This window comes from Triticum dicoccoides, chromosome 3A (genome assembly GCF_002162155.2).
Source record: "Triticum dicoccoides isolate Atlit2015 ecotype Zavitan chromosome 3A, WEW_v2.0, whole genome shotgun sequence".
Lineage (NCBI taxonomy): Eukaryota > Viridiplantae > Streptophyta > Magnoliopsida > Poales > Poaceae > Triticum > Triticum dicoccoides.
Window position 1 is genome coordinate 274,057,929 of NC_041384.1, and position 21,377 is coordinate 274,079,305.

Here is a 21,377-nt window from a genome sequence, read left to right on the forward strand (position 1 = left end):
AAGCAATAGCAGGCATGACAAACAAGCATGAATTAGTAGGCACATCAGGGCTCAAACAACTCCTACTCATGCTAGTGGGTTTCAGCTATTTACTGTGGCAATGACAGGTCATGCAGAGGAAAGGAGTTCAACTACCGCAGCATGTACAGTTCAATCGTTGTTGTCCTAATGTAGTAAAAGAGAGCAGGAGCGAGAGAATGGGATTGTATCAGAATGAACAAGGGGGTTTTGCTTGCCTGGCACTTCTGAAGATAGTATAACTCTTCATCGGTGTCATCGAACTCATCGTCGAAACACGTCTATTGCGAGGGGACAATTACTAGCAAAGGAACATAAACAACATTCAATTAATGCAATGCACAATCAAATGAATGATATGACATATTAAGGTATCGAATTGAGCTAATGCAACAGCAAGTCATCTTAATTGGAGTGGAATTCAAACTACATCAAATTCCAACTCCAAACCTATTTTTCAAATTTACCTTAATCATGTTTTATCCTAATCAGTGGGGTTCACTTTCTCAAACATGCATGAACATGGCATAAATAGATTCTTTGGATTTTTTTTATCATTTTTCATATATAATTTATTTCCATTGGAGTTATAGATTATTTTCTTTGAATTTTAGAAGTTTTGGACAATTTCTGGAATTTTATGATTATTTTAAATCCAGAAAATGATTTACTGTGTCAGCATGACGTCGATATGACGACAGTAGGTCAACGGAGACGGCCCAGGTCAAACCTGACCAGTGGGGGCCACACGTCAGCGGCACAGGGCTAATCCTGGTCAAACCTAGCGCTGACGGGGGTTTGACCAGGCATGGGGCCCACTATCAGTGGCTGTGGGTGGTTTAAGCAGCGGGGTTAGCGCCTAATGGTCGTGCCACGTCGGCGTGGTTATGCCGGCGATGACCCGACGCGGCGGCGATCACCGTCCGGCCGTTTCTGGCCACGGAAGCAAGCGGGGCTGGTCACGTTGGAATGGCCGCGATGCGGCGCATCGAATGGTGGTGGTTGCAGGGGCTGGGGCGGGCGGAGACGACGGCGAGGAGCTCGGCCGCGGCGGCCGGCGTTCGGGTGTGCGCGAGAGCGCGGCTGCGCTATGCAAACGGGCGGGCCGAAGCACTGGAGATGCCCTATGCAGTGCAGCGAGTTCGGTGGACACGCGCCCGGGACCAAATGGTCACCAGAGCGTCGGTAGCGGCGAGAGCAGGCGGCGTCGGGGATCGTTCATCGGCGAAACGGCGACTATGGCGTGCAACCGAGAAATCGGAGAGGGGGAGGAGGAGCAGCAACTCACAGCGGTTGCAGCAGGCGTCAAAGCGGGCTCGGGGAAGGCCGGAGCTGAGCGGGGCGGCAAGGCGGATCTCCGGCGGCCGAGGAGGGAAAAAGCGGCGGGGGCGGCGCTTCGGGGCCCTTCCAGTAGCGTGGCTCGGTGAGGAGGTAGGGAACGAGGTGGCGGAGTTCGGGGATAGCTCGGGGCGGCTCGAGGAACATGGTGGACGCGGTGACAGCGAGCAGCAGCGACGGTCTCGCTTGGGTGGCTGCAGGCGCGAGCGCTGGGGGAAGAGGGAGGAACCAGAGAGGAGGGGAGAAGAAGCAGGAGTGTCGTGGTGCTCTTGGCGCCCTCCAGCAGCAGCGGCGGCAAGTAGAAGGTGGACGCACGATGGTGCGCGCGCATCGGGCACACGCCCATCCTTCTGGCAAGGAGGAAGACGACATGAGGAGGCCAGTGGGCTGGCCAACTGGGCCGCGACAGGTAAGCTAGGTAAGGTTTCTGCTCTTTTTGTTATCTTCTGTTCTATTTTCTTTTTATTTATTTCTTTCTGCCACTGTTTGAATTCAGACAAATTCAAACAATGCCAAAAAGTTTCTGAAGTATTATATGATGCAGGTATGGACCCTGCTAAAAGCACATAATTGATTTCAGAAGTATTTCAATTTATATTCTAAATATATGAATATAAATTCAAACTCATATACAATAGTGATTTAAATTCAGTGCCCAAAATATTCCATAAAAATGTTCGTCATTTTTGGTTGGGCTCAAAACCTTTGCCAAAATATAACCAACATTATTTAAGGCTATTTTGGAAACATTGAATGTATTTTTAGGGTTTTTCCCCTTAATTGATTTTGAGGCTTTGAAATTCCCTCAATTCCAATTTCTTGAATTTAACAAGATGCATGATGCTGATGCAACTAGTTACACACAAATTCTAGGGTTGTGACATCTAAGCCTTGAGATTGCGGTGAGGGCGTGAGCTAGGGGGAGGAGAGATCTTTGTGCGCACCCCAGTGTTTCGACCTCAAGGGTTTTGCCGGAACCCAAAATCCGACACTATTTAAGCTTATTTATGCAAACAAGAGCAAAAGAGTTCGTAAAAGTTTTTCTTTCTCACTTTCAGTTTATCAACTGAATTGCTTGAGGACAAGCACAGGTTTAAGCTTGGGGGAATTTATACGTCTCCAACGTATCTACTTTTTCTCACGCTTTTCCTCTTGTTTTGGACTCTAAATTGCATGATTTTAACGAAACTAACCCCAGACTGACGTTGTTTTTAGCAGAACTACCGTGGTGTTGTTTTTGTGCAGAAATAAAAGTTCTCGGAATGGAATGGAACTTTTTGAGGATTTTTTATATCAATAATAAGAATTTCTGGAGCCAAGACCTACCGGAGAGGGGCCCCTGGGTGGGCACAACAGACCAGGGCGCGCCCCCCTCTCCTAGCGCGCCCAGGTGGGTTGTACCCACCTGGTGGTCGCGCTGACGGCCCCCTTGATACTATAAAATCACATATTACCAGAAAAAAACAGGGAGAAAGAATTATCGCGATCCACGAGACGGAGCCGCCGACAAGCCCTGTTCTTCCTCAAGAGGGCAGATCTGGAGTCCGTTTGGGGCTCCGGAGAGGGGGGTCTTCGTTCATCATCATCACCAACCCTTCTCCATCGCCAATTCCATGATGCTCCCCACCGGGAGTGAGTAATTCCTTCATAGGCTCGCTGGTTGGTGAGGAGTTGGATGAGATTCATCATATAATCGAGTTAGTTTAGTTAGGGCCTGATCCCTAGTATCCACTATGTTCTTAGATTGATGTTGCTATGACTTTGCTATGCTTAATGCTTGTCACTTTGGGCCTAGGTGCCATGATTTCAGATCTGAACCATTTATGAATTTATCATTATATCCATGTTCTAGATCCGAACTTGCAAGTTATAGTCACCTACTATGTGTTATGATCCAACAACCCCGGAGTGACAACAACCGGGCCCACTCTCGGTGATGATTGTAGTTTGAGGAGTTCAAATATTCACTATGTGTTAACGCTTTGTTCCGGTTCTCTATTAAAAGGAGGCCTTAATATCCCTTAGTTTCCAATATGGACCCCGCTGCCACGGGAGGGTAGGACAAAACATGCCATGCAAGTTCTTTTAATAAAACACGTATGACTATTTACGGAATACATGCCTACATTATATCGATGAACTGGAGCTAGTGCAGTATCGCCCTAGGTTATAACTGTGACATGATGAATATCATCCAACAAGTCACCGATCCAATGCCTACAATCTTTTCCATATTGTTTCTACTAAGTTACTACTGCTATCATCACTGTTACACTTGCTACAAAATTACTGCTATCACTGTTACTGTTACTATTGTTGCTGTCACTACTATCAAAACTATCAAACTAGTTTGGTGCAGGTAATTAACCTCGGGTGTGGTTCAATTGACAACTCAGCTGCTAATACCTTCAAATATTCTTTGGCTCCCCTTGTGTCGAATCTATAAATTTGGGTTGAATACTCTACCCTCGAAAACTGTTGCGATCCCCTATACATGTGGGTTATCAAATTCCATTTGGTGCTAGGGTTTGAAGTTTATGGAAAATTTAAACATGATGACATGATGATCAAGCAAAGACAATAGTGGCTGAACTAGGGCTATGACAACTCACCCCCACCAAACAAGAATCTTGTCCCGAGATTCAAGCATAGGGTAAAAGGAAGAGGGGACTCGAACTATCACAATCTTCATGATCCAACTGCCCTACTTGAAGATGTTGATCTACTGCCTCATTGGATTTTGACGTCTTTGCTTTCGAGAACTTTACCCAACATGTTGACAACAAAAGGAACTCTACAGGAATCGATCTTCATGAAGATCGAGCAACTCTGGATCAACTCATGGATTGAGACGGAAGAACATCTCTCGAGCTGAGACACAAAACACACATCATGGGTGATGGTAAGGATCTAATGACGAAGGTTTGATTTGGTAGGCAAGAATTCCACGCTTAAGTAAGATGGTGTGAGACTTTCAAAGTAGCGAGGAGTTAATTGCCATGATTCCATAATGGGGAACCTCAGGGAAGGTGACTCGTAGAATTTTTCCCTTAAGTGGAAAATAGAATTGCTTTTGATATGGATATCATTGAAACTCTTCATACCAGGCTAGGGCAATTCACAAACGATCGTGTGAAGTAGTTCGAAAGAGAGGCATACTCAGACTAGAATGGATGATGCGGACTACCTTGTTGAAGACAACGCAATGAGTGATTTTGCTTATCATCGAAAATGGATGGGTCCCATGGTAAGTCCACTTTTGAAGATGACCCTGGACAACAATTAATAAGAAGGCAGACCATAGTAAAATGGTACAATGGCGGGTGCAAGCTGGGAACAAAATGCAATTGTTGGGAATGTTCCAACCATCATATTTGCCTAAGATTCAGATCCGATTGGTGATAGGATACTTCAGACTCAGCATGTCTGAAAAGAAAGTTTGCAACAAAAACCGACGAGATGACGTTGCGAGATTCTCAGGAAATGAACTACGATATCAAGCTACAAAACATGAGCTAGTTCAGCTACATGATGTGAACACATTGTCCAAGACAAGCATGACCACATAGAAGTCTTACAAAAAATACTACCAAGTTCTGGTTAGGATCCATCATCAAGGATTTTGAAGTCTTTACGCAAGTCCATGGATTAGATCCCAAGCATAGACTTCTCTTCCTTGAACAAATCAATCAGTGGCTTGGTGTGCTAGGAATACATATGGACTGGAGGTAGCGAGCCTATCAAACCATAGAATACTTCGCACATGCATGACTGACTTGGGATGACTCCAAAGGAAGCAAAAACAAGCTTTCTCGAATTCATGGCTGCAATTTGCATCAAATGCACCTGAATTAGAGGAAGTCACTTCTTTCATGCATACATATGCTTCATGAACGGGACATGAAGATAATGCTTTTAGAAGTTTCCAACACTAGCTGGATGTTCAACACGAATTATGGAGGAGATAAAAATGTTGCTCATGGTCTCAACAACAAGTCATCAAGATTCCCGTGAAGATGGAATTCTACAACTATGTGAGCAAGGCGATAGCATTGGTCAGAACAAAAGATATAACGAAGTATGCTCGAGGAAAAACCACGAGTAAGACAACATTACGGACATCGTTGGTTCTGAATTGATTTGAGGATAGCCCACACTCGAATCAAAGTTTTGATAAGATAATAGGTCCAACAACTGATCACAGGGACCAATCGATGAAGATATCATCTTTCTTCAACACACAAAAATATATCCCTGGAAACGAACTAAGCTAGGCAAGCTTTTATCTTCCAACACTCAAAGTTGTTGTTTGGCTTAACCAACTAGGTCAGGGGTATCCAACATGGATTTTTGGAGAAGGGGTGGTTTACAAGAAACCCACTTGATCACGAACTCAACATAGCGGTTAGGTGACAACCTGGTAACACTTCCGAGAAGATATTCAGAAAATCACGAACCACCATATGTTACTAAGCTCGAGAACAATCTTGCTTTTTAGGTCAATACGATGTGATCAAGAGAGTGATGGATTGACACAATCCTATCTCATTGATCGAGGAGTGCACCAGGGAAAATGGAATAGGTCACACGATAAATCTTAGGATGATGATTCAATAAACAACACACTAAGAATAAGATTATTTTCCATTAACTACCAAGCAACAGAGTTGCTAGGAGTATTGATTTCACACATCATAGTTCACTTGTCAGCATTCCGGTTACAACCAACATGGAGACCGAGGGATGAATAATGATGGTGAGAAGTATCACTGTATCAAGAGTTCATAGGAGGTGGTGCAATTCCCATGACATTTCTGACATAAAGAGGCAACCCTCCAAGGTAGAACAGAACGAAAGCTGGATTGGCATTTTGATCTGCGGAATACAACTGCTTTGACCCAACCCCAGAGACGGATGAAGTACCGGAGTTTGTTTCTCCTAGTCATTCTGGAATAGAATGGCTTGACGGACCACAAGAATAATAAGCATTGATGAATGAATGCACGCATACTCTTGACTATCAATTGATAGACGAAGGTCAGAAAACAACTAAAGAGGGACAACTCAAAGGAACGTACGATTTTCTGAGTTGTGGGTGCATAGATTAGCATGTCGAACAAGTTCAACATATTTCTTCCAGATAACCCATGCAGAAAGGTAGAACTGGCAGAGTCATAACATAGAATCGAGAACTCATCAAGAGCACCCTGGTTGTGATCTTTCGGTTCAGCGAGGAACTTCTGCCATAAGTAGTTCATGGTATTTGGAAGAGGAAAATACCATAGACCTCGAGGACTATCGCAAAGGTTACTAATATCCTAAAGGAACTAACAAACACTATCAACATGAAGTAAGTAGGGTGAATCTCGAGTTCAAGAACCCAGGAATAGAATGCCTACTAACTAAGTGGCATTACGGAATGCTTTCGAGAATGATGGCCAGAATCATCACACTGGGAACACAAAACATGGCTAGATTACTAGGTGATCCTCTAAGACACCTAGGGTCATAATTAAAGCTCCAACATATATGTCGACGCAACAGAGTACCTCAACTCACCGATTAGTGTGGTTAAACTGGCCCAAAGAAACATTGGGAACGGAAAGAAGGGAGTTGCAAATGCATCAAACTAAATCGAAACCTGGGATGACTCGGATAGCATAACGGTTGTAAATGCTCAAAGAGACTTGAGACATCCTGCAAAATAGTGGCATGACTACTCAACATCACAATATCAAGGTTCTAAGGCCAGCTACACTACAGAAAGAATACACTTCCGTGATGATACGTGTTTGTCACAGTAGGTCACGTTTTCTGTCATGCATGTACATCCATGACAATTTTGTGACAGAATCAAGATAGTCATACATGTGTTGTCGTAGAAGTGTTCCATGACATTACCAAAATTATCATCATGGAAGTGTCCACTTCCATGACGATAAATCGCGCGTCATAGAAGTGCTTTCGTCAAGGGTGACCAACACGTGGCATACACAGTAACGGAACACCGTTAAGCTATCGGGTCCGGTTTTGGATCCGATAACCCGTTAACATTTTCCACGTGTAAAATCATTATTGGCTGGAGGAAACATGTGTCGGCTCACCGTTGGGACAGATGTCATCCACTCATTGGACCCAAAGTGCCTATGATACGTCAACACGTGGCACGGCCCAACAGAGGCCCATTCCTATGAAAAGGCCGACCCATTTGACATGGTCAAAAGGTGGCGGGCCGGCCCACGGCAAGCCTGTGAATGGCCTATTCGCATATAGCCCATTTACAACCTGCTAACCTAGGGCCCGTTTACGGCCTCTCCGAATTAGGCCCAATAGCGTCATTTGGGTCGTCCATTATAATTCCAGCCCGTTTTAACTTCCGGCCCATGTATGGCCCATGATGTCTTTCGGCCCATATGAGGACCTTAGTTACCCTCGGCCCATTAATGGCCCGTGGTAAAACTGGCCCATAATGAATAGTGTGTCACTTTATACCATTAACGGCCCATTATTCCATTGGGCCATTTCCAGCCCATGTTATCTTTCGGCCTTCTCAGGGCCCATTTATTCTTGGGCTCATTTCCAGCATTCGTTTACTTTCAGCCCGCTACTGTCATTTTCTGCTTGTGGGCCAAATTCAGCCCATGGTTACAGTCGGCCCGTTTGTGGCCCGTTAATACGTTGGGCCGTTTTCATAGCGTCATCAATATACGGCTGATTAACGACGACCCGTTATGGTCGGCCCATGAACAGACGATTTCAACTCTAGCCCATTTACGACCATAATGTGGTCTATTATTGGCCCATGTTTGGCCAACCAATCATACGTCCCGTAGAAGGCCCATTGATGATACGGCCCGTAGAAGGCCCATTGTGTCTACGGCCCGTATAAGGCCCATTGTTTCTACGCCCCGTAGAAGGCCCATTGTTTCTATGGCCCTTAGAAGGCCCATTGTTTCTACGACCCGTAGGAGGCCCATGTTAACTACATTAAATATGTAGCCCATGGTTAATGTGGCCTAGTTTTAAAAAATAGGTTATTGCGGCCACTAGCAAACCGCGGAAAAAGAACTACACTAACTACAAGAAAACAAATAAACAAGACAATAAGGAAATAAATAAGCAAGCAACTTACGCTAGGCTATCACGGCTATTACACATATTACATCCACTGGGCATCAAAGTTCGCCACCAGTGCAAATATAGGGAACAAAGCAGCATATAAACGCCGCAGCAAAACAAGTCCAGAACTGAAACCACTTTAGAAGAGCTCAAGAAACAATATCCTTGGTACCCATAATGCTGGCAAGATGCTTAGCAAGCTTATTAACTTTCTCTTGTTTGGCGCTTAAATCCTCCAGCACTTGTTGTTACACCAGAAAGTATGCATCTGAATTCTGCAGGGACTTCCTCAGTCCTTCGGCTTCCTCTCACATAACATCTGATCGATGTCTTTCAACTTGAAGTTGAGACTCAAGAAGCCGAACTGATTCAGTTAGCGAGTTCGAAGAGCTGGTGCCAGCAGTAGTGAACAGTAACTCGAACACTACATCAAGACAGGACATTGGGGTTGTCTCAGTGTCTTCAATATAGTTTTTAGAAGCTTTCTTGGAGACCAACAGGGATGTCTCACTATATTGAACCTTATCTGCATTACTTCCTTTACCACTTCATAACGGGGTACTCTTCTCCAATATTTTATCCGCGTTCTAAAAGAGAAACAAACAAACACATCACATGTTTACAATGTACTATATGAAACTCATTTTGGTAAACCAGTTCAGTAGTAAGGTGGACAGGATAACAGCATGCAAACAAACATATATCTATGTAGTATGGTCATTGTATGGTCTATATCATTCTAGTTTATGTTGCCAAATCAAGATAGATACAGTTCGAATCATATCTATTTAAGACAAAGCGGCATAGACATAATATAAGTGTGGGAAACTACACAGCAATAACAACACTTGTAATGTGCATGGCATGAGAACATAATTGTTTATTCAATTGAAACTGAAATCAACATAGAGAAAGTTATAACAGCAAACACGTTAAAGAAACAGGTATAAAACATACATGTTGTGCCATTGGAGTTTCAGTTGCATCCTTCAAATTTGAAATTAGTTGGTATGAGTAAATACAGTGATGTAAGAGCAAAGTAGTATGAACCATAGCTACCGAACCTGACCTAAGAACAACTCTTCTTCTGCTTTAAGCATTGACTTGGGGTTCGGAGTGGTAGTCCTCGTGCTTTGGGCACTGCAGTTGCCTTACTAACTGCTCGTGTTTGGGTGCTCTATGGTGGAGATGGTGTTGTGTCAACGGGAACTAGGTTACTATCTGCTGGGGTTGGGGTTAGAAGGGGTGTAGCTGGTTCTCTGTCCAACTGGGTAGGGGTACAATCTGCATGAGTCTGGGTTATGTGTGGTGGGGCTAGTTCTTGGGCAAGTATAATCGTGGTTCTATCTCCATCGACAGGTAGCACGATCTTTTCTAAAGACCATGTTTTTACTCCCACGGATACTGCCATCACCCCCTCCAATTGAAATGGCTGATAAACAAGAAAAGTAATTGAATGTACAGACATTGTAAGATAGGCGGGTGCAATGGATAGTAGGGAAGAAAACAGGGCATGAAATAATTCACATTTATGTTGTCTAACCAAACAGAATAGCAAGACATAATTTCACATATATGATGGCTAATTAAACAGGATAGCATGACACAATTTCACATGTATGATGGCTAACTAAATAGGATAGAATGACATACTTCAAAATATGATGACTATGTAAACAGGATGACATGATATAACTATACGATGTGTCTATTAAAGTGGTTGGCATGCCATAAATCACAAACATGCCGTCGATGGAAACATGATGGCATGATATAATTCACGGATAGATGACATAATTCAAAATATGATGACTATGTGAACAGGATGAGATGATATGACTATATTATGTCTTTAGAAAATGGGTTGGCATGCCATAATTTAGATACATGCTGCCTATGTAAACATCATGGCATGATATATTTCAAATATATGATTTATATACTAAGGAAGTGAGCAGAGGGCAATCGCATATATGATGTGTCAACTAAGGAGATGGAATTCAATATCGTGTATATGATGTAAAAACTAAGCATTGCAATACAACATATGCATGATATGAGTAATATAACCCTGCCAAGTTTGAGCATACACCTCAATGGGATAATAGGACTGGTCATCTGCCTCTGAATCCTCCTCTGAAGAGCTATCTGTAACCAGCAAGATATCTGCTTCAGCAGGTAGCGTTGTCTGCTTTGAAGACCTTGTTTTCACTCCAGATTTCTCCATCACCAATTCAAATGGTTGATGCACAGGAAGAGCAGTTGAATATACAAACATTGCCGACAAAAGCAATGAGAAATACAAAAAAAGGACGACATGATAATATTCACATATATGACGCTTGGCTAAACAGCATGGCATTGCATAATTCACATATATAATGCCTTGCAACAAGATAGCATTGCATAATTCACATATATAATGTCTTGCAACAAGATGGCATTGCATAATTCACATATATGGTAATTAGGCACTAAACAGGTGGCATTCACACAAAGCATGTCTAAACTAAGCAAATGACATAGCAATGCAAGATACCATACGCACGATATATGCACCTCGGGGGGGGGGGAATAGGACTGGTCATCTGTCTCTGAATCCTCCTCTGAGGAGCTATCAGTAACCAGCAAGACATGCGCTTCGTCAGATAGCATTATCTGCTTTGAAGACCTTGTTTCCACTCCAGATTTTTTCCATGACCGTCCCGAATGGCTGATACATAGGAAGAGTAATTCAATGTACTAAAATTGCTAACAAATTTATCACAACAACAACAATAACAACAACAAAGCCTTTAGTCCCAAACAAGTTGGGGTAGGCTAGAGGTGAAACCCATAAGATCTCGCAACCAACTCATGGCTCTGGCACATGGATAGCAAGCTTCCACGCACCCCTGTCCATAGCTAGCTCTTTGGTGATATTCCAATCCTTCAGGTCTCTTTTAACGGACTCCTCCCATGTCAAATTTGGTCTACCCCGCCCTCTCTTGACATTCTCTGCACGCTTTAGTCGTCCGCTATGCACTGGAGCTTCTGGAGGCCTGCGCTAAATATGCCCAAACCATCTCAAACGATGTTGGACAAGCTTCTCTTCAATTGGTTCTACCCCAACTCTATCTCGTATATCATCATTCCGGACTCGATCCTTCCTTGTGTGGCCACACATGCATCTCAACATACGCATATCCGCCACACCTAATTGTTGAACATGTCGCCTTTTAGTCGGCCAACACTCAGCGCCATACAACATTGCGGGTCGAACCGCCATCCTGTAGAACTTGCCTTTTAGCTTTTGTGGCACTCTCTTGTCACAGAGAATGCTAGAAGCTTGGCGCCACTTCATCCATCCGGATTTGACTCGATGGTTTACATCTTCATCAATACCCCCATCCTCCTGCAGCATTGACCCCAAATACCGAAAGGTGTCCTTCTAAGGTACCACCTGGCCATCAAGGCTAACCTCCTCCTCCTCCTCACACCTAGTAGTACTGAAACCACACATCATGTACTCGGTTTTAGTCCTACTAAGCCGAAACCCTTTCGATTCCAAGGTTTGTCTCCATAACTCTAACTTCCTATTTACCCCCGGCTGACTATCGTCAACTAGCACCACATCATCCGCAAAGAGGATACACCATGTGATATCTCCTTGTATATCCCTTGTGACCTCATCCATCACCAATGCAAAAAGATAAGGGCTCAAAGCTGACCCATGATGCAGTCCTATCTTAATCGGGAAGTCATTAGTGTCGACGTCACTTGTTCGAACACTTATCACAACATTATCGTACATGTCCTTGACGAGGGTAATGTACTTTGCTGGGACTTTGTGTTTCTCCAAGGCCCACCACATGACATTCCGCGGTATCTTATCATAGGCCTTCTCCAAGTCAATGAACACCATATGCAAGTCCTTCTTTTGCTCCCTATATCTCTCCATAAGTTGTCGTACCAAGAAAATGGCTTCCATGGTCGACATCCCAGGCATGAAACCAAACTGATTTTTGGTCATGCTTGTCATTATTCTTAAGCGGTGCTCAATGACTCTCTCCCATAGCTTCATTGCATGACAAATTTAACACATAATAAAAAAATGATGTCATGATATAATTCACATATAAGATGACTGGCTAACGAGGGTGGCATTGCAAAATTCACATATATAATGCCTGGCTAAACAAGATGGCATTGCATGATTCACATATACGATAAAGAAACTAAACAGATGGCATTGACACAAAGCATGTCTAAACTAAGCATATGACATCTTTGATGTATACAGTAAGCAATGCAAGGCACCATATGCATGATATTACCAACATCAGCATGCCAAGTTAGAGCGAAGACCTCATGGGGTAAATAGGAGTGGCCTTCTGCTTCTGAATCCCCCTCAGAACAATTATCTTCCTCTTGATTAAGATCTGAAATGGGTGGAGGGGGCTGCTTTTGCGCCCACCATAGAGCAACGTCTGCATGAAATTTTATTGCCATGCAAGGCTCGTCTCTTTTGCTCTACATGTTCAGTTCCATTGTGTACAATAACTGACATGCATAGGAATAAACATAGTGATATTATGTAAGGAGTGCATGCACAAATCCAGAGTGATGGTAGCAAACTGTGGATAGACCCAAAACCAATGATAGCATGCAGATAATAGCTTTAGTTAAAAAATACAGATAATGGCTCCTTTAATGTTTGTTTGCACCCAACATGAAACTCATAGTAGACACCCGAGATTAACCAGATAGTAGAAAGATAGTACTGATTACTTCCCCAATATGTACCCCACAACCATTTAAAAACTCAAGTTTCAACATAAGTTTGGACCTGACTCAGAGTCTAATAGGTGAACACGATGATAAAGTAGCATGTCATCATATTAAGCGATGCATAACGTAAGCAGACACGAAAGAGTGTGACCTCTCTTGCGGACACGTGTAGTCCTCAAGGTCATCTACTCAGTTGATGATGGTAATGCAGTTGTCGTGGCTGCCGGCGGCGGGGAAGAAGATCTGAGGCGGTGAAAGACAGTCTGGTGAGCGAATCCCTGCTGTGGTGAACCCTTCCGTAGTTGGAGCAGCTGAGTTGGGGTGGAACACAACACCGCAGAAGCAGGACAAACCACACAAGGTTTTCTTTGACACATATCTGTAACAGAAGTAATTGTGTAAGGGCTTGTTTGAAATTTAGGATTCTAACAATGCAGGGATATGAAATAGACCATAAAAATTAGTTCTAAAGTGATAGGCATCCAAGATTAGTAAAATAAATTCTTATGAGTGTGTTGAATACTATGAGAAGTTTGATGCTTGATAATTGTTTTGAGATATGAAGATGGTGATATTAGAGTCATGCTAGTTGAGTGGTTATGAATTTGAGAAATACTTGTGTTAAAGTTTGTGATTCCCGTAGCATGCACGTATGGTGAACCGTTATGTGATGAAGTCGGAGCATGATTTATTTATTGATTGTCTTCCTTATGAGTGGCGGTCGGGGACGAGCGATGGTCTTTTACTACCAATCTATCCCCCTAGGAGCATGCATGTAATACTTTGCTTTGATAACTTGTAGATTTTTGCAACAAGTATATGAGTTCTTTATGACTAATGTTGAGTCCATGGATTATATGCACTCTCATCCTTCCACCATTGCTAGCCTCTCTAACACCACACACTTTTCGCCGGTATCATACACCCACCATATACCTTCCTAAAAACAGCCACCATACCTACCTGCCATGGCATTTCCATAGCCATTCCGAGATATATTGCCATGCAACTTACCACTGTTTCATTTACCATGACACGCTTCATCATTGTCATAATTGCTTTGCATGATCATGTAGTTGACATCGTATTTGTGGCAAACCCACCGTTCATAATTTTTATACATGTCACTCTTGATTCATTGCATATCCTGGTACACCGCCAGAGGCATTCACATAGAGTCATATTTTGTTCTAAGTCTCGAGTTGTAATTCTTGAGTTGTAAGTAAATAAAGTGTGATGATCATCATTATTAGAGCATTGTCCCAAGTGAGGAAAGGATGATGGAGACTATGATTCCCCCACAAGTCGGCATGAGACTTCGAACGAAAAAAAATAAAGGCCATAAAAAAGGAGAAGGCCCAAAAAAATGAGAGAAAAAGAGAGAAGGGACAATGCTACTATCCTTTTTCCACACTTGTGCTTCAAAGTAGCACCATGATCTTCATGATAGAGAGTCTCCTATGATATCACTTTCATATACTAGTGGGAATTTTTCATTATAGAACTTGGCTTGTATATTCCAATGATGAGCTTCCTCAAAATGCCCTAGGTCTTCATGAGCAAGCGAGTTGGATGCACACCCAGTTAGTTTATTTTGTTGAGCTTTCATATACTTATAGCTCTAGTGCATCCGTTGCATGGCAATCCCTACTCACTCACATTGATATCTATTGATGGGCATATCCATAGCCCGTTGATACGCCTAGTTGATGTGAGACTATCTTCTCCTTTATTGTCTTCTCCACAACCACCATTCTATTCCACATATAGTGCTATGTCCATGGCTCACGCTCATGTATTGCGTGAAGATTGAAAAAGTTTGAGAACATCAAAAGTATGAAACAATTGCTTGGCTTGTCATCGGGGTTGTGCATGATTTAAATATTTTGTGTGATGAAGATAGAGCATAGACAGACTATATGATTTTGTAGGGATAACTTTCTTTGGCCATGTTATTTTGAGAAGACGTAATTGCTTAGTTAGTATGCTTGAAGTATTATTATTTTTATGTCAATATTAAAGTTTTGTCTTGAATCTTTCAGATCTGAATATCCATACCACAAATAAGAGAATTACATTGAAAATTATGCTAAGTAGCATTCCACATCAAAAATTCTGTTTTTATCATTTACCTACTCGAGGACGAGCAGGAATTAAGCTTGGGGATGCTTGATACGTCTCCAACGTATCTATAATTTTTTATTGTTCCATGCTATATTATATTCTGTTTTCGATGTTTAATGGGCTTTATTTTACACTTTTATTATATTTTTGGGACTAGCCTATTAACCGGAGGCCCAGCCCAAATTGTCGTTTTTTTGCCTATTTTAGAGTTTCGCCGAAAAGGAATATCAAACGAAGTCCAAACGGAATGAAACCTTTGGGAACATGATTTTCTCAACGAACGTGATCCAGGAGACTTGGAGTGGGCGTCAAGAAACAATCGAGGAGGCCACGAGGCAGGGGGCGCGCCTACCCCCTGGGCGCGCCCTCCACCCTCGTGGGCGCCTCGTTGCTCCACCGACATACTTCTTCCTCCTATATATATCCACGTACCCCCAAACATCCAGGAGCACCACGTAAACCTAATTCCACCGCCGCAACCTTCTGTACCCGAGAGATCCCATCTTGGGGCCTTTTCCGGAGCTCCACCGGAGGGGGCATTGATCATGGAGGGCCTCTACATCAACTCCATGGCCTCTCCGGTGATGTGTGAGTAGTTTACTTCAGACCTTAGGGTCCATAGTTATTAGCTAGATGGCTTCTTCTCTCTCTTTGGATCTCAATACAAAGTTCTCCTCGATCTTCTTGGAGATCTATTCGATGTAACCTTCTTTTGCGGTGTGTTTGTAGAGATCCGATGAATTGTGGGTTTATGATCAAGTTTATCTATGAACAATATTTGAATCTCCTCTGAATTCTTTTATGTATGATTGGTTATATTTGCAAGTCTCTTCGAATTATCAGTTTGGTTTGGCCTACTAGATTTATCTTTCTTGCAATGGGAGAAATGCTTAGCTTTGGGTTCAATCTTGCGGTGTCCTTTCCCAGTGACAGCAGGGCAGCAAGGCACGTATTGTATTGTTGCCATCGAGGATAAAAAGATGGGGTTTATATCATATTGCATGAGTTTATCCCTCTACATCATGTCATCTTACTTAAAGCATTACTCTATTCTTATGAACTTAATACTCTAGATGCATGCTAGATAGCGGTCGATGTGTGGAGTAATAGTAGTAGATGCAGAATCGTTTCGGTCTACTTGTCACGGACGTGATACCTATATACATGATCATACCTAGATATTCTCATAACTATGCTCAATTCTATCAATTGCTCGACAGTAATTCGTTTACCCACCATAATACTTATGCTCTTGAGAGAAGCCACTAGTGAAACCTATGGCCCCTGGGTCTATCTTCCATCACATTAATCTTCCAACACTTAGCTATTTCTATTGTCGTTTATTTTACTTTGCATCTTTATTTCTCTTTATCATAAAAATACCAAAAATAGTATCTTATCATATCTCACTCTCGTAAGTGACCGTGAAGGGATTGACAACCCCTTTATCGCGTTGGTTGTGAGGTTCTTATTTGTTTGTGTAGGTGTGTGGGACTCAAGCGTGATCTCCTACTAGATTGATACATTGGTTCTCAAAAACTGAGGGAAATACTTACGCTACTTTACTGCATCACCCTTTCCTCTTCAAGGGAAAACCAAGGCAGTGCTCAAGAGGTAGCAGCGGCCCTCAAGAAGGCGTTAGCCGAGGCCGGGGTCAAAGCGGCCAAGGAACGCACCGCGCGCGAGAAGCACGAGGCCCGGATCAGCGAGGTCCAGCAAGAGCTCCAGGACGCCGTTAGGAAGTACGAGTCCTTGGAGCGTGATTCTAAGACGCAAGGGTCCGAACTTGCGAAGGCCCGTCAGAGTGTACAAGATGCCTGAGCCGAAGCCCAGAGCGCCCTTCAGAAAATCTAGGTAGCCAAGAAGATCACCGCGGGTAAGGCTTTTGTTATGAAAAGCAAGGCTGTCAAGGAAACGTTCCTTTTACTTACCTGAATTTGGAGTTCTCCATGGGCGTTTACGGTTTTGCCATGTAGTGTATCGGATGCTGCCAAGTTCTATCGAGCCGAAGAAGGGAGTTCTATGGAGAAACTGTTCTGGTCTCAATACCTTGGACCAGAACATCCGGTGCCCTTCAGTGACCAGCCAAAACAGCTGGTCGAGTTGCACAAGGCGGCCGAGCTAGCCATGAAGGACCTAATAGTCCGACTATGGCCTGCCGAGCCCATGCCCAGCAGCTACTTCGGACTTGTGAAGCGGCTTGTTGATGCCTGCCCACGGCTTGAGGTTATAAAGTGATCGGTTTGTATCGAAGGTGCATGTATGGCCTTTGCCCGCGTCAAGATGCACTGGACGAAGATGGATGCCAAGAAGCTAGTGACCGAGAGGCCGCCTGAGGGCAAGGAGCACTGCCGACCCGAGTTATATTTTGATGGTGTTCTGGTGGGATCCCGCCTTGTGGCGAAGCAATGTACGAAGGATATTATATTCCCATAAAAACATTCGTATTATTCTGTCCTGTAATATGGAACAATGATGTTATGTAATATAATGCTTGTGATTTTAAATTTTTACCTCCTTTGCGGCCGTTTATGAAATTTGAGGGTTGACCAGTCGTCAGCTTCTACCCCCACGTAGATAGTATGGGAGTGTTCGGGATAAATCTAAACACTCTTTACTCCATATTCTGGTCCTTGAAGGAGGTGTTTAGCGCAACGAACAAGGCAATCAGACTATACGGCCTTTACCGCCCTCACTTAGCCATAGGAGTTTGACTCGAACAGCTGACCAGTGATAACCCACAAGTATAGGGGATCGCAACAGTTTTCGAGGGTAGAGTATTCAACCCAAATTTATTGATTCGACACAAGGGGAGCCAAAGAATATTCTCAAGTATTAGCAGCTGAGTTGTCAATTCAACCACACCTGGATACTTAATATCTGTAGCAAAGTATTTAGTAGCAAAGTAATATGATAGTAGTGGTAACAATAGCAAAAGTAACGGTAGCAAAAGTAATGTTTTTGGTATTTTGTAGTGATGATAACAATAGCAACGGAAAAGTAAATAAGCGAAGAACAATATATGGAAAGCTCGTAGGCAATGGATCGGTGATAGAGAATTATGCCGGATGCGGTTCATCATGTAACAGTCATAACCTAGGGTGACACAGAACTAGCTCCAATTCATCAATGTAATGTAGGCATGTATTTCGAATATAGTCATACGCGCTTATGGAAAAGAACTTGCATGACATCTTTTGTCCTACCCTCCCGTGGCAGCGGGGTCCTAGCGGAAACTAAGGGATATTAAGGCCTCCTTTAATATAGTACCGGACCAAAGCATTAACACATAGTGAATACATGAACTCCTCAAACTACGGTCATCACCGGAAGTGGTCCCGATTATTGTCACTTCGGGGTTGTCGGATCATAACACATGGTAGGTGACTATAGACTTGCAAGATAGGATCAAGAACTCACATATATTCATGAAAACATAATAGGTTCAGATCTGAAATCATGGCACTCGGGCCCTAGTGATAGCAAAGTCATAGCAACATCAACCTCAGAACATAGTGGATACTAGGGATCAAACCCTAACAAAACTAACTCGATTGCATGATAAAGCTCATCCAACCCATCATGTTCCAACAAGCCTACGATGGAATTACTCACGCACGACGGTGAGCATCATGAAATTGGTGATGGAGGATGGTTGATGATGATGATGGCGACGAATTCCCCTCTCCGGAGCCCCGAACGGACTCCAGATCAGCCCTCCTAAGAGAGTTTAGGGCTTGGCGGCGGCTCCGTATCGTAAAACACGATGAATCTTTCTCTCTGATTTTTTTTCTCTCCGAACACGAATATATAGAGTTGGAGTTGAGGTCGGAGGAGCTCCAGGAGGCCCACGAGGTAGGGGTGCGCCCAGGGGGGAAGGCGCGCCCCCACCCTCGTGGCTAGGGTGTGGGCCCCCTGGTCTTGATCTTTTGCCAGTATTTTTTATTATTTCCAAAAATACGCTCCGTGGAGTTTCAGGTCATTCCGAGAACTTTTGTTTCTGCACATAAATAACACCATGACAATTATGCTGAAAACAACATCAGTCTAGGTTAGTTCCATTCAAATCATGCAAGTTAGAGTCCAAAACAAGGGCAAAAGTGTTTGGAAAAGTAGATACGACGGAGATGTATCAACCAGCTCTCGCTGCATCATGACAGTCAGTTTTCGGCTTTCTCTACTGAGGTGCTCGTCCGGAAGAACCAGGACACAATCGCAGTAGTTCTCCCTTTACTACCCTAGCCGATATAGCGGAACGTAAGGTAGTAAGCATAGGAGCCGGGCACCCAACTATTGACCAAAGACATGATTCAGAGCCGATGCATATAATGCTATAAGTTCGGGGTGCCGAACTGCACTGTTGTAAGTGCATCTAGTGCCCCTTAGTGATTTTGGTGTATTGAAGACTTATAGGTTAAGGGACTAATGCGTTTGTGAGTGTACACAGGTCTATAAGTCTATGAGGAGTTTGATATTTACAGGAAAAGTCGACCCCTAAAAATGAATATCTTCAGCTGAAGATTTTGGTATTTCTGAAGACTTTCATGAAGACTTTGAAAGTGAAGAAATTGGTGTGTCCATGAAGACTTGATATTCATGCGAGGAATATGAAGCTTGAAGACTTTTGTTTTCATAGTTTTGTTTCTCTCTTTCTTGAGTCATAGGAAACACCGTACTGTTAAAGGGGGTCGAGGAAATACTAAGGAAAAATTCCCATGTGATGCTCAACTCAAAATCCTACACCTACCAATCCCTTCGAGTGAAGCCATTGGAAATCTCATACAGTTCAGTCAATTTCTTCAGTGACAGAGACAAAGTTCTTCTGGTCTCTGAGGAATTTTTCCTGACTGAGGAGTTAGGAATTCGCCAGTGCGGATTGCCTACACAGTGAGGAACATGATAGCCCTGAGGATTTTGCTACTCAAAATTCCGACCTTGTTGTGCTATGCGCCAGCTGTCCCAAAATATCTATCCACCTAATGGTCATATCATTCGAGGGCATTTATGTCTTATCATGTCGGGCTGCTCCCTAGGATATAAATAGCCGCCCCCTACAACCACTAGCTGGTTGGCTGCTCCGAGAGAAACCGACACTTGTCATTTGAGAGCAACCCATCCTCCGAGGACTTTGAGCGAAAATCATCAAGTGAGGAAAAACCAAAAACCCCAAAACCAAACACCTACAAACCCCAAGTGATTGAGCATCACTGAAGAGATTGATCCTGAGTGGATCTGACGCTTGTTACCTTTGAAGACTGTGCTTCTTCCAAACGGTTAGGCATCATGGTCTAGAGCATCCAAGAGGAATTGTGGATCGCCGGGTGACCAAGTTTGTGAAGGTTTGGAAGTCGCCTGAAGACTTACCACGAGTGATTGGACGAGGTCTGTGTGACCTTAGTTCAAGGAGAATACGGTGAGGACTAGGTGTCTTGGACTAAGTGTCCTTGACTGGGTGTCCGGGACTGTGTGTCCTCGAGTTTAAATACTCAGCCGCTCCAACCAGACGTACAACTGAGACAGCAGTTGGAACTGGTCTACCAAATCATTGTCTTCACCAAGCTTACTGGTTCTATTTCCTCAACTCTTTCATTTCCTCATAACTGTGTTGTATGTTTGTTCATATATGTGTTTGAAGACTTTAACTGAAGACTTTCTCAATTTCCTCAGTTCAATTTCTTCAGTCTGTTTGTCTTCAACCTGTGTTATCCTGTGATTACGCTTCCTGTACTCTGTGCCTGTCTTCATTTCATCATGATGACTATGCTTGTATTCTGTTGTGTTTACTTTTGAGTACTTATTCCGCTGCTAGTAGTTCTTCGCTAAGGAATTTCCTCACTGGCAAATTCCTCAATGAAGAATTTCATATAAATCGCCTATTCACCCCCCTCTAGTCGATATAACGCACTTTCAATTGGTATCAGAGCAAGGTACTCCCTTGTTCTGTGTGATTTTAGTTTAACCGCCTGGAGTTTAGTTATGTCGACCGCAGGTATGACGAAGGTGACATG

At 43.3% G+C, this 21,377-nt stretch overlaps 1 protein-coding gene across 1 annotated transcript in view; it reads left to right on the forward strand.

The window, feature by feature from the left end:
* Window positions 1-996: 996 nt before the first annotated feature.
* LOC119272221 overlaps window positions 997-21,377 on the forward strand; it is a 45,188-nt gene continuing 24,807 nt past the window's right edge. Inside the window, exon 1 of the mRNA XM_037553752.1 lies at window positions 997-1,163. Within this exon, the coding sequence (XP_037409649.1) occupies window positions 997-1,163 (167 nt within the window). The remainder of the gene's footprint in view (window positions 1,164-21,377) is intronic.